The sequence below is a fragment of the Microcaecilia unicolor genome, chromosome 13 (genome assembly GCF_901765095.1).
Source record: "Microcaecilia unicolor chromosome 13, aMicUni1.1, whole genome shotgun sequence".
Taxonomy (NCBI): domain Eukaryota; kingdom Metazoa; phylum Chordata; class Amphibia; order Gymnophiona; family Siphonopidae; genus Microcaecilia; species Microcaecilia unicolor.
The window spans coordinates 70,165,090-70,178,300 of NC_044043.1; the positions used below are offsets into that span (position 1 = coordinate 70,165,090).

Consider the following 13,211-nt stretch of genomic DNA (forward strand, 5'->3'; position numbering starts at 1 on the left):
TAGCGCCAGAGTTTTGAGCATCGGGGCAAAAGTGCTTTGGCGCACAACTGCATAGGGGTCACATATGTGAGTGGGGCATGAGTGGGGTACATATTTAGGCACCAAATATAGAATAATGTAAGTTGCATGCCTAGGTGGCAACTATGAGGCGTAAGTGTGGGCTGCCCAAATACCAGCTTAGGCTCTATTCTATAATGGAATCTGGGCACACAGATTTTGTGCATCTAACTTTTAGCGCTCTTTATAGAATTCCCCCCTAAGTGAATAGCAGGGAAAGGAGCAGGGAATGAACGGGATGCGGGGGGGGGGGGGGGGGGGAGGAATAAATTTTATTGCACCTTGCAGTTAACTCATGGAACTTAGTGTATATTGAATGTTACCACAGACCATTTAATGCTACCTAAATGGCCGGTGTTATGTGCATCCGTATTATCTACAAGCAGATTCTGTAAATAAACTCCCTTAAGGCTCTTCAATAGCACAAGACCCAGCAATAATAATGTTCACAGTATATAGCCTTGTGATACTCTCTTTAGAATAAGCTTAGAAGACCTCAGTTATCAGAGTAATGGGGCACTATCCACCTTATAATTGAAAGAGAAAAACGCCTAGATTTCGACCCAAATCGGGACATAGACGTTTATCTCACAAAAACGAATAAATCGGTATAATGGAAAGGCGATTTTGGATGTTTTCAACTGCACTCCATCGCGGAAGCGTACAAAGTTGATGGGGGCATGTCGGAGGCGTGGCGAAGGTGGAACTGGGGCGTGGTTATCGGCCGAGGAGAGATGGGCGCCTTTCACCGATAATGGAAAAAAAGTATGCATTTGTAGCTAGAATTTAGGGCACTTTTCCTGGACCCTGTTTTTTCACGAATAAGGCCCCAAAAAGTGCCCTAAATGACCAGATTACCCCCAGAGGGAATCGGGGATGACCTCCCCTGACTCCCCCAGTGGTCACTAACCCCCTCCCACCACAAAAAATGATGTTTCACAACTTTTTATTTTCACCATCAAATGTCATACCCACCTCCCTGGCAGCAGTATGCAGGTCACTGGAGCAGTTGTTAGGGGGTGCAGTGGACTTCAGGCAGGTGGACCCAGGCCCATCCCCCCCTACCTGTTACAATTGTGCTGCTTAATGCTTATTAGTCGTCCAACCCCCCAAACCCACTGTACCCATATGTAGGTGCCCCTCTTCACCCCTTCGGGCTATAGTAATGGTGTAGACTTGTGGGCAGTGGGTTTTGAGGGGGATTTGGGGGGCTCAACACACAAGGGAAGGGTGCTATGCACCTGGGAGCTCTTTTACCTTTTTTTTTTGTTTTTGTAAAAGTGCCCCCTAGGGTGCCCGGTTGGTGTCCTGGCATGTGAGGGGGACCAGTGCACTACGAATCCTGGCCCCTCCCACGAACAAATGCCTTGGATTTATTCGTTTTTGAGCTGGGCGCTTTCATTTTCCATATCACTGAAAAACAAAAACGCCCAGCTCACAAATTGTCGAATAAAACATGGACGTCTATTTTTTTTCGAAAATACGGTTCTGTCCGCCCCTTCACGGACCCGTTCTCGGAGATAAACGCCCATGGAGATAGACGTTTTCGTTCAATTATGCCCCTCCACATAGTTTTAAACCGCCACTCCTCCAATCCTCATTGGTCTCCGTGACATATATTATTTTATTTTGTATTTTATATTCTTTTTCTAACTGAAGGTATTTTCCATACATTTTTTTACTACTCTTAAATTACTACTTATATAGAGTTCTATGCTATGCAAGCACTTAACTTCAGTACGTCTGTTCTCTGGGGAATCTGCACAGCAGATTCCCGAGAGAACAGACTTACTAAAGTTAAGTGCTTGCATAGCATAAAACTCTATATAAGTAGTAATTTAAGAGTAGTAATATAATCTATGGAGAATACCATCAGATTCTGTAAATGACACCTAAAAACCAGGCGTGTCAAAAAAATAGTGCTTAGCGGTTTATAGAATAGTGCATAGGGCTGGGGAATGCGCGGTCATTTACGCCACTGAAAACTTGGTGTAGATACCTGTGCCTAAATGTAGGTGCCTTCCCCCGGATTCTGTACCAACGCACGTAAATTTGAGGAATGCTCTGACACGCCCACAGTCCTCACACGGCCATGCCCCCTTTTCAGTTATGCATGTTCAAATTTACATATACCTCTTTTTAGAATACATCTAAAAAGATGCGCACATTAATTCCAAATATTGTCAATTAGCGCTGATAATTGGTTGTTATCAGCCAAGTGTCATCACTGATTGGTTCATTACCCAATTAAGGTTTGCATATAAATGGGCATGCACCCAATTTAACGCTCACACTCGTCACATGTTATGTAGAATCTGGGGGTTGATGTATGGTAATTTTTTTTTCTCTATGTTCACTGTATGGGAAAATGCTAAGTCTACCCTCAGCACTTACCACAGAGACTTTGCAGTTATTACATGTTAATTTTTGGAACTAACACATAGTAACTGCGAAGTTTTACCACACTTTAATGAAAGGGTCCCTTAGAGTGTATGCAGAAACAGCAAGGAAAAGAAAAAGAACCAAAGCATTTGAATGCTGTCAGTCACCAGCTAGCAGGGAAAGGGTAATAAATCAGCTACAAACTTTTAATTTAACTGTTTTATTCATCTCTGGAGTTCAATGTTGCTGGTTTTAATCCTTTCGCTCTCAATTGCTTTGAATGGGCTGGAAGGTGGAGAGGCTGGACCTCTTCCCTCTCTCTACAGCAGGGATTCTCAACCCAGTTCTCGGGACACACCTAGTCAGTCAGGTTTTCAAGATACTCATAATGAATATGCATAAGATAGATTTGCATAGAACAGAGGTAGTGCATTGACATTTAACTCATGCATATTCATTGAGGATATCCCAAAATCCAGACTGGCTAGAGTGGTTACTGCGTTGTCCACTTGAAGATGTAGAAATGATGATCAGAAAACAGCCACCATCTTCTTTTACAACTAGCCTATCATCTGTTATATGAGCAGTGGCGTTCCTATGGCGGCTGACACCCGAGGCGGATCGCCAATGCGCCCCCCCCCCCCCTGGCCAAATGACACCTCCCCTCCCAGCCAAATGACACCTCCCCCGGCGAAAGTACACCCCCCTGGGTGCATTTTTATCTGCTGGGGGGGGGGTGCCGCGCGCCTGTCGGCTTCGCTCGTTCCATGCTCCCTCTGCCCCGGAACAGGAAGTAACCTGTTCCGGGGCAGAGGGAGCACGGACCGAGCGGAGCCGACAAGCGCGTGGCACCCCCCCCAGCGGCGTGCACCCGGGGCAGACCGCACCCACCCCACCCCCACCCCTAGGAACGCCACTGTATATGAATAGCTTTTTAGAGTTTTGTGGCCTTTATTGTTCCCTGGCTAGATGGTTTCTGACTTTGCTTGCTTAATGTCCAAAAATGTCTGTCACCCTTTTTCCTGACCTTCTCCTCTTTACAACTACCATTGTATATGTAAATACTTTATATCAAAGAAAGGAGTTCATGGTAAGAGTGTGGAGTGAGGGGTCCTTTTCTCAGTGATTCCAGGCCTTGCCTTATCCTCCAACTTGTCATTCATTGGGAATTCCCAAAGGACTAACTTAAGGCTGTCAGGGAACTCAAAACAGCTAACATAGTAAGGAATGCAGCTTTTAGGATGGAATTATTAGACATGATCCCTTGACACTTTTTGAGAGACAGATTCCTCAGACAGAGTCCTAAAGCGGAGAACCCTACCATGCAGCTAAGACTTCCCAGAGCTTTAATTCATTCTACCTATAAACCATGTGCGGAGGGCAAGTGTCTGACCCTTTGCTGCTGTCACAGTTCTCCACTTGCTACATCATTTCTAAGACATTTGTGATGTCACAGACCAAGGATGATGACATCAGTTTATGATAATTCCCCTACAACAAGATCAGAGAAGCTCTGTCAGACAGTTAAGAGATCAAGGGGCTCATTTAAAAAAACAAAAAAAGTCCAACAAACATCATAAGGTGGCAGAAGGTCTTTTTTTCTGTCAAAAACACAGAAACAGATAAAAATGTAAGCAGATAAAGACCAAATGGTCTAACCAGTCTGCCCATCCATGCCATCTATTCTCCCTATCACTTCCTTAGAGATCCTATGTACTTGTCCCAAACTCTCTTGAATTCAGATACTGTTTTCACGTCCACCACTTCCACCAGGAGGCCATTCCATGAATTCACCACCCTTTCCATGAAGAAGTATTTCCTTAGGTTAACTCCTGAGTCTATCCCCTTTCACCTTCATCCAATGCCCCCTCGTTCCAGAGCTTCCTTTCAACTGAAAGAGACTCACCCCCTGTGCATTTATGCCGTGTAGGTATTTAAATGTCTCTATCATATCGCTCTTCTCCTGCCTTTATTCCAAAGTATACATATTGAGATCTTTAAGTCTGTCCCCATATGCTTTATGACAAAGACCACTGACCATTTTAGTACCTGCCCTCTGGACCAACTCCATCCTATTTGTATCTTTTGGAAGGTGTGGTGTCCAGAATTTTACACAATATTCTAAATGAGGTCTCATCAGAGTCTTATACAGAGGTATCATAATCACCTCCTACTTCTTATTGGCCTTTGTATTGCTCCATGGTGCGACCGCACCTTGAATACTGTGTGCAGTTCTGGTCACTTCATCTCAAAAAAGATATAGTGGAATTAGAAAAGGTACAGAGAAGAGCAATGAAAATGATAAAAGGGATAGGATGAGTTCCCTATGAGGAAAGGCTAAAGCGGCTAGGGCTCTTCAGCTTGGAGAAGAGACAGCTGAGGGGGAAAATGATAGAGGTCTATAAAATAATGAGTGGAATGGAATTTGTGGACATGAATAGCTTGTTTACTCTTTCCAAAAATACTAAGACTAGGGGGCATGCAATGAAACTATTAAGTAGTAAATTTAAAATAAATCGGAGAAAATATTTCTTCACTCAACATGTAATTAAAGTCTATAATTTATTGCCAGAGAATGTAATAAAAGCAGTTAGCTTAGCAGGATTTAAAAAAAGGTTTGGATAATTTCCTAAAAGAAAAGTCCACAAGCCATTATTAAGATGGACTTAGGGAAAATTCACTGCTTATTTCTAGGATAAGATCATAAAATCTATTTTACTATATGGGACGGGAAGGCGGTAGAACTAGAGGACATGAATTGAAGTTGAAGTGGGGCAGACTCAGGAGTAATGTGAGGAAGTATTTTTTCACAGAGAGGGTGGTGGATACCTGGAATGCCCTCCCGCGGGAGGTGATGGAGATGAAAACATTAATGAAATTCAAACATGCGTGGGATAAACACAAAGGAATCCTTTTTAGAAGGCATGGATCCACGTGATCTTAGCGGAGTTTGCGTGGCAAAGCCGGTAATTGGGAAGCAAAACTAGAGCTGGGCAGACTTCTATGGTCTACGTCCTGATCATGACTGAATAGATATGGGTGGGCTTGAGTATAAATTTTAAGGGGCTTCGACATTACCTTCAGAACTTTTAGTACAAGAAGAGTGCTGGGCAGACTTCTATGGTCTGTGCCCTGGGAATGGCAAGGACAAATCAAACTCGGGTATACATATAAATTATCACATACCATGTAAAATGAGTTTATCTTGTTGGGCAGACTGGATGGACCGTACAGGTCTTTATCTGTCGTCATTTACTGTGTTACTATGTTACTGTTTTGGGATCTTGCCAGGTACTTGTAACTTGGATTGGCCACTGTTGGAAATAGGATATTGGGCTTGATGGTCCTTCAGTCTGTCCCAATATGGCAACACTGATGTTCTTATGTTCTCTCCCTATGCGCCCAAGCATCCTTCTAGTTTTCGCTATCAACTTTTCTACCTGTTTTGCCACCTTAAGATCATCACATACGATCACACCCAAGTCCTGCTCCTCTTTCATGCACAAAAGTTCTTCACCCCCTAAACTGTACCATTCCCTCGGGTTTTTACAGCCCAAATGCATGAACCTGCTTTTTTTAGAATTAAATCTTAGCTGCCAAATTCCAATCCAGACCATTCTTCTAGCTTCATTAAGTCCTTCTTCATGTTATCCACAATGTCCAAGTTGCAATTTTCGATACTCTGATTTTAGACATCTTGCTCCACAGTTAGGGATATGTTTTGGGCAGGACATAGACGGCACTAAAAGATAGATATTTTTCTGCAATAAGGGAATAAATTAAAAACATCTAGGGCAAAAAATTAAGATGTTTTGGCTAGAAATGTTTGAATCATGACAGTAAGTGACCAAAAAGTGCTCTTAATGACCACTGAAGGGATTAAGACCCTTTACTGCCCCATTGGTCACTGACACCCTCCCAGCTCCCAAAAATGTGACAGTGACAGTACATACCAAGCTCTATGACAGCTTCAAATACGATGGCCATTCCTATTAGAGTAGCAGGCAGGTCCCAGGAATAGCCTAGTAGTCAATGCAGTGGACGGAAGAGAAGGGGACCCAGGCCCATATCCCACTCTAACTGGTACACTTGTGGTGAAACGTGTGAACTCTCCAAAAAACATTAAATACCGTTTTTCCCTTGGATTATTTTATTTCGAAAATAGTCCTAAAAGATGGATGTACTGAGCACAAAAACATCTAGCAAATTGCAGTTTTTGAAAGAAACGTTTTTCTGGTTTGAAAATGGCCAAGTTCGCTACTGGATTTTGAGAAATGTTTCACAAAATGTCCAAAATCAGATTTGGAAGTCATATTTATTTATTTATTTGCATTTATATCCCACATTTCCCCACCTATTTGATAATGCCCCTCCACATCTGTAATAATAAAGACAAGGAAGGAAGTGAGAGTGCTTATGTCTTTAAGGTGTCACCAGCCTCTGTCTACTACAGACTAACATGGCTACTACCCCTCTGGACGTTTTTAGTATTCATAAGGCTAATGCATGCATTTCCCAGTACTTTACAATTTTGATCCCATTGCAAATGGCCTCACCTTCATTGGACCAAAGTAATTTTCAATACAATAGGTGCCAAGAGGACGCTCCATCTTTTCCAGCTCCTCCTTCCCCAATATTGGATTCAGCTAGTGAATGCTGGCGGACAGAGCACTTAAAGGTTAATTCACTGCTATAGTGCTTTCAGCCCTGGTTGAAAAGTGCTAAAATGTGAATATGCAAATTTATTTTATTACATTTGTACCCCACACTTTCCCACTCATAGCAGGTTCAATGCGGCTTACATATTATATACAGGTACTTATTTGTACTTGGGGCAATGGAGGGTTAAGTGACTTGCCCAGAGTCACAAGGAGTTGCAGTGGGAACTGAACCCAGTTCCCTAGGATCAGAGTCTGCTGCACTAACCACTAGGCTACTCCTCCACTAGCAACATTCCATGTAAAAGCCTGCCCTTGCAGATCACCAATGCGGCCACACAGGCTTCTGTTTCTGTGAGTCTGACAGACTCACAGAAACAGAAGCCTACGCGGTCATGTTGCTGATCTGCAAGGGTAGGCTTCTACATGGAATGTTGCTAGTGGAATAGCAACATTGCATGTAGAATCTCAAATAGTAGCAACAGAATCTCAATAGTAGCAACATTCCAGAATCTCAAATAGTAGCAACATTCCATGTAGAATCTCCAATAGGGAAAGGGAAATGGGACTTGATATACCACCTTTCTGAGGTTTCTTGCAACTACATTCAAAGTGCTTTACATATAGTCAGGTACTTATTTTGTACCAGGGGCAATGGAGGGTTAAGTGACTTGCCCAAAGTCACAAGGAGCTGCCTGTACTTGCAGTGGGAATCAAACCCAGTTCCCCAGCACCAAAGTCCACCACTCTAACCACTAGGCCACTCCTCCACGCACATTGAACTGTGAACACACATTTACATAGTTTTGAAATGGCTATCTTTTAGGAATCATGTGGCAATTTATAAACTGGGTAATTCTGTATAGGTCACCCTTAGTTAGGTGCTCAATTTTGCACTTAATTGGCAGTCATAATGAGTTGTGCACAGATCTATCTTATGCCTTACAGTATAACACGCATAAAGGGCTACCGAGAGGGGGAGGGACAAGATTCCCCAGACTCGGGCTCCAAGGGGGGCCCGGTGCTGGGGTCTGTCTCTCTCCTGCTCCTGTGTATCAGGACCCAGATAATTGCGTTAAGCTCATAACCCAGGTCCCAGCACACAGGAGCAGGAGAGTGACAGACCGAGAGAGGAGCAGACAGAGGAAGGTAAGGGGGCAGGGGGCATCGGCTGCCTGAGTGGGGGGGGGGGGGTAGGGTTGGCGGCAACCCAAGTGGGGTGGCGGCGGCAGCAGAGGCTCCAGCGGCCCTGCCCCAGGCCTGGCTCTGACTCTGAGCGGCCCTGCATGTACACCTAAGTTTCATCGCTTACAACTCCAGAGGGGGTATGGTCATGAGCATTCCCAGGATTTAGGCGCAGTGAATACTACCGTTAGTTGGGCGTGAGCATTTATACCAGCCTTTAGCAGGTGTAAAAGTTAGGCATGAAAATGCAAGCTAAGCTAGTATTCTGTAAAGGACATTCTGCTCAGAACAAATTCACCCCAAAGGGTAGAATGATTAATATACTGGCTAAATACAGCAGAAAATGTGCCCTGAACATTAATGGTAATGCCGGAATGTCTCCTATTCATGTCCCCACTATGTTTTCCTTTGCCTCAGACCTAACAGCTTCTTTAAAAAAAAACGTTATTAAAAAGACAAAGGGTGCTATTGTGGCAGACTGCCTTATTATTACCTGGGGAGTGGTCATTCATCTGTGTAACCACCTGCATTGTCTTCATTGTGAGCTGGGAGGGGGTTACAGGAATTCTTCCCCCTTTTTTGTTTCCAGAGATTGAGTTTCACCCTGCAGAGACCAAGGCATGTGGCAGGAGGAGGGTGGTTTTTTGCAGGCTCAGTGCTCCTTTCCATCAGAGGAGTTAAAGGTCTCTGCAGCGCCCTATACCGAATGCAATACAGACCAGCAGTCTGCTGTGATGAGCTGAGTTTGGGGAGCCTATGTCCTACACTTTTTTCCACACCCCATTACTTCTTTCTACAGCTAAAGTTAAGCAAGTTTTGACTGCACCGTGTTAGGTACAGGGACAGCTTTCTGTGCTAGTCTTGCATCCAAAAGTATATTCCAAATCCAAACGCCTCTCTGTAATCTTATGTCCTACTGCGGTGGAGGCACTTTTCACCCCCTCCTTCCCCTTAATGCCACCACCACCAACACAGGCCTAAAGCCTACCCATAAACTCTGTCTCACACTGCACGGGCCCCAGGGCTCCAGACCTGCTCAACCTACATCTTTGAATCGAATTTCTCTGTTGAAATCCCCAATTCATTGCTATGATTTCATTATCCAGGCTTTAGGAGCCCAGTTCTCCTAAGTATATTTGCAGTATACATTTTAGAAAACTAAGAAAGCACATTGAATTCAACCTTGAGGTTAGATTCTAGAAGCATTCCTTCCACTTGGCTGGAAATGTTCTCAGATGGGAAATATTTCAGGGCTTGTAGCGAGGTGTTAATTCTGAACCTATACGACGGTGAAAGCGCAGCAAAACTGGCAAGTTCTGACCTGTCAAGATCAAACATTCAGCCCGTTTTTTTCATAATACATCTTTACTATGCACATGCAGTTGGGGAAAAAAAAAACCCCAATGATCATTTTTACAGTGCTGGAGGTGCACCAGAGCACTGTTCAACGTATATAGCACAGGAGCCGACTCTGTGGGTGCTTGAGCACCCCCAATATTGAGAAAATTCCTTGTATGTGTCCAAGGAAGGGTTATTTCCACTGGGCTTAGCACCCCCAATAATTTTGAAAAGTTGGCTCCTATGGTATATAGTATGTGTAAAAATAAAAGATTACTAGACCATCTAGAATGAATTAATAGACTAGCCCTTTTCCTCTGGATGGGCTTATTCAGTGCAATCACTGTCCCCCACGTCCCTCACATGTGACTGGCAGCAGCATCACTAAAGGATTCACCCGCAGTTTTGTCTTTAAAAATACCACCTATGGGACAGAAAAAGACCTGATAACCTACATTGACTTATCTTCAATTAACAGGTAGTAACAAATAGTAACATAGTAGATGACGGCAGAAAAAGACCTGCATGGTACATCCAGTCTGCCCAACAAGATAAACTCATGTGTATACCTTACCTTGATTTGTACCTGCCTTTTTCAGGGCACAGACCGTACAAGTCTGCCCAGCAGTATTTCCCACCTCCCAACCACCAGTCCCGCCTCCCATCACCGGCTCTGGCATGGACCTTATAAGTCTGCCCTCCACTATCCTCGCCTCCCAACCACCAACCTCTCTTCCCCCACCTGCTTCGCCACCCAATTTCGGCTAAGCTTCTGAGGATCCATTCCTGCTGCACAGGATTCCTTTATGCACATCCCACGCATGTTTGAATTCTGTTACCGTAACATAGTAACATAGTAGATGACAGCAGAAAAAGACCTGCACGGTCCACCCAGTCTGCCCAACAAGATAAACTCACATGTGTCATTTTTTGTGTATACCTTAAACATATGTCCTGTATACAAATGTTTGAAGTAGTTAAATAATTAAGATATGCAGTTCATTCTACCCAATCCTTATGCATATGCGTAAATGCATACAACCGTATACACACACGTAGGACAAGCAGGTGACTTGGGAGTTACATCTTTATAATATGTTCATGGGTTTAGGAAAAGGCTAGAGCCGTCGAGGGGTGGAGCCACCGGGCCTGTTTACTAATAAACATATGTCCTGTATACAACTCACTGTTCTGTTTGCACGCTTATGTTTAACAGAAAGAAAGGTATATGAAAAACTGTATGGCATACAGGTATAAACTGATACTCTGTAAAATACACAGGGATGTGTATTCATAACGTAGGGTAATCTATTCCAGCCTACACATTGGACTGCATGTGAATGCAGGATTTATTTCTTTTACATACCTCGGTGTGGATTTCCTCACTGTTGGAGAGGGTCACATTTAAGGGCTCTGTGTACTGGTTGGGCTCTTTCCCCTTTTTTCTCTCTTTCTTGGCTGCCATCACCCTGAACAGGGCAAGCTGCTGGCATAGAATCGTGGCCACAATTGCCAAAATCCAGCCTCTCATATTGCTTGACAAACCTATGCAGGTGAGGCAAAAAACTTCCAAAGAGCAACTGCCCCTTCGGCTCGGCCGTTGAGACGGCTGCAGTGACAGCTCCCTCGGCAGGGATGACAGCTGGAAAGAAGATAAAAAAGAAAGGGCAGATGCTCAATGCAGGCAAAGGAGATGGAGATCCTAGACAATCCGAAGACCTCCCCCCCCCCCCTCCCCAATCCAACTCCTACCCCAACAAAGCCCCTAGAAGCAAAATTTAAGCACAGCTAGGGGAGCTACATTAAATGGCTTAGGGTGGCCCCCCCTCCCCCCACCCCATCAGTGCTCTCTGGGTCAATCTCCTTCCTCCTAAAATAATCCCACTTCACCTTCTGTCAATAAGGTCAGGCAAGGTCAGGAAGGCGATGTGGCAAGTCCATCAAAGGGCGCGCGTTCCCCCAATTAGAGATCCGCACGTGCTGGATCCGGACCTCTTTCTGCCATAACCAGTGGGTGGAAGATCAAGCGAGAGGTACAAGAAACCCAGAACGTTTGCTGCTCCCTCGTCCGCTCCACTGAAAGCCGGCTTAAATGGATTTACAATTTATCTCTAGCTCTCTGTGCATCGCACGCTCGGTGCTAGACGTAGTCTGTTTCATGTGAAAGTAGCAACAAGTGAAAGGTTTCTAAATCCCGTGGGAGCAGACGGGGCTGTCCCAGGGCACTTTCTGCTCCGCTCTTGGCTTTAGATCCCCCTTGACGTTAGCGTTTGAACACGCAATCAATCCCCACTTTTCTAAATACTTGTCACAGTCCCGAGTCTTCAGTCTCTGCCTCTTTGTTCTGCTTAGAATTAAGTTTTTCTCTGAAGTTGGGGGTTTTTTTTTTCTCTGCAGCAGTGCGCCTGAAGGATGTTTCGGAATCGTTTATTTCGTTTCTCGAACTCTTTCTCGTTCTCTCACCCCCCTATCTCGCACGTTGGCAATCACAGCTCAGCTAGACTTACTTACCCCTCACCAAATAAATGATTTCTTTCCATCAAAGTGAAAGAAAGGGGGCCGGACCAAATAATCTGCCAGTCCCCTGCCTTGCCTATTACAGAATGGCTGAGACGTGACTAGCCCCGCTCTCTTCAGAGACTCCACAAGAGTTTGTCTCTCAGAGAAGTGACCGGCGAGTTCAGCAATCTGCAAGTACACAAAGAGCAGTTTTCATGGGGATTTTATTTAACATAGCTGAACATCCAACCATCTGTCAGCCCCTAATCATGCCAGGATTTTTTTTCAGCTTTGTTTCTTGTAAATTTGTATTTTGGGGGGGGGGGGGGGCAGAGAGAAAGGGAGGCTGCATCCCCCCCCCCCCCCCACTTTCCTCGCCCCCCCCCACCCCCTTCCCCACATGCTCATGCCCAGTCTAGTAACTTCTGAATGACGATGAGAAAAGCTTCGCTGGGCAAGGGAAGAGTTAACAGCACATCGTCCCCCAACTAACTCACATTCCAGCCAAACTATGTGCCAGTCTTTATTTCTTAATAACATTTAACCTTCTTTGGCGCCTTACTGTACTTAAGCCTCCTTTTCAGGTTAGCTGTAGACAAGCTATGAATTTGCTAAAAGTACACTCGATGACACATTAATAGCATGATCTGTCATACAGCAGCTAAACAGCACTGACAGATCCACAGACCGTAGCAAACATTTACCTTCTCTGAGCCTGCAATTTCTTTTTTTCTTGGCTTCTCCTGCTGCTTGCAAAACCTTGTCAGGATCAGTGCATCCTGGCTACCCAGACTCCGGACTCCTCCCGGGAGGTTTTACGGGACACCCGAAGTGTTCTGCTTAAACCACAGAGAACTTAAAATACAGAACATGGGGAAATAGAAGGTACGGTTTGGGTAAAAGCTAGGGAGACCGAACTTTAAGGCTAGGTGCATCTCCCTTCTTATAAAAGCCTTGTTCCCCATGACTTTATGGGTAGCCTGTGGTGTGATTGCATGAGAACAGTGATGGGAGGAATGGGGGAGACACTTCTGTACTGTGAGGTCATTAATGGGAAGAATGTGTGTGAAGTCACTGATGGAACAGAGAGGC

General features: G+C 44.6%; 1 protein-coding gene across 2 annotated transcripts in view; it reads right to left on the bottom strand.

The window, feature by feature from the left end:
- C1QTNF12 (C1q and TNF related 12) overlaps window positions 1-11,948 on the bottom strand; it is a 104,244-nt gene extending 92,296 nt beyond the window's left edge. For both annotated transcript variants that reach the window (XM_030186120.1, XM_030186119.1), the window contains exons 1-2: window positions 11,511-11,948; window positions 10,987-11,262 (exon numbers count right to left, since the gene is read on the bottom strand). In XM_030186120.1, the coding sequence (XP_030041980.1) occupies window positions 10,987-11,151 (165 nt within the window). In that variant the 5' untranslated portion in view covers window positions 11,152-11,262; window positions 11,511-11,948. The remainder of the gene's footprint in view (window positions 1-10,986; window positions 11,263-11,510) is intronic.
- Between the last annotated feature and the right edge of the window lie 1,263 nt (window positions 11,949-13,211).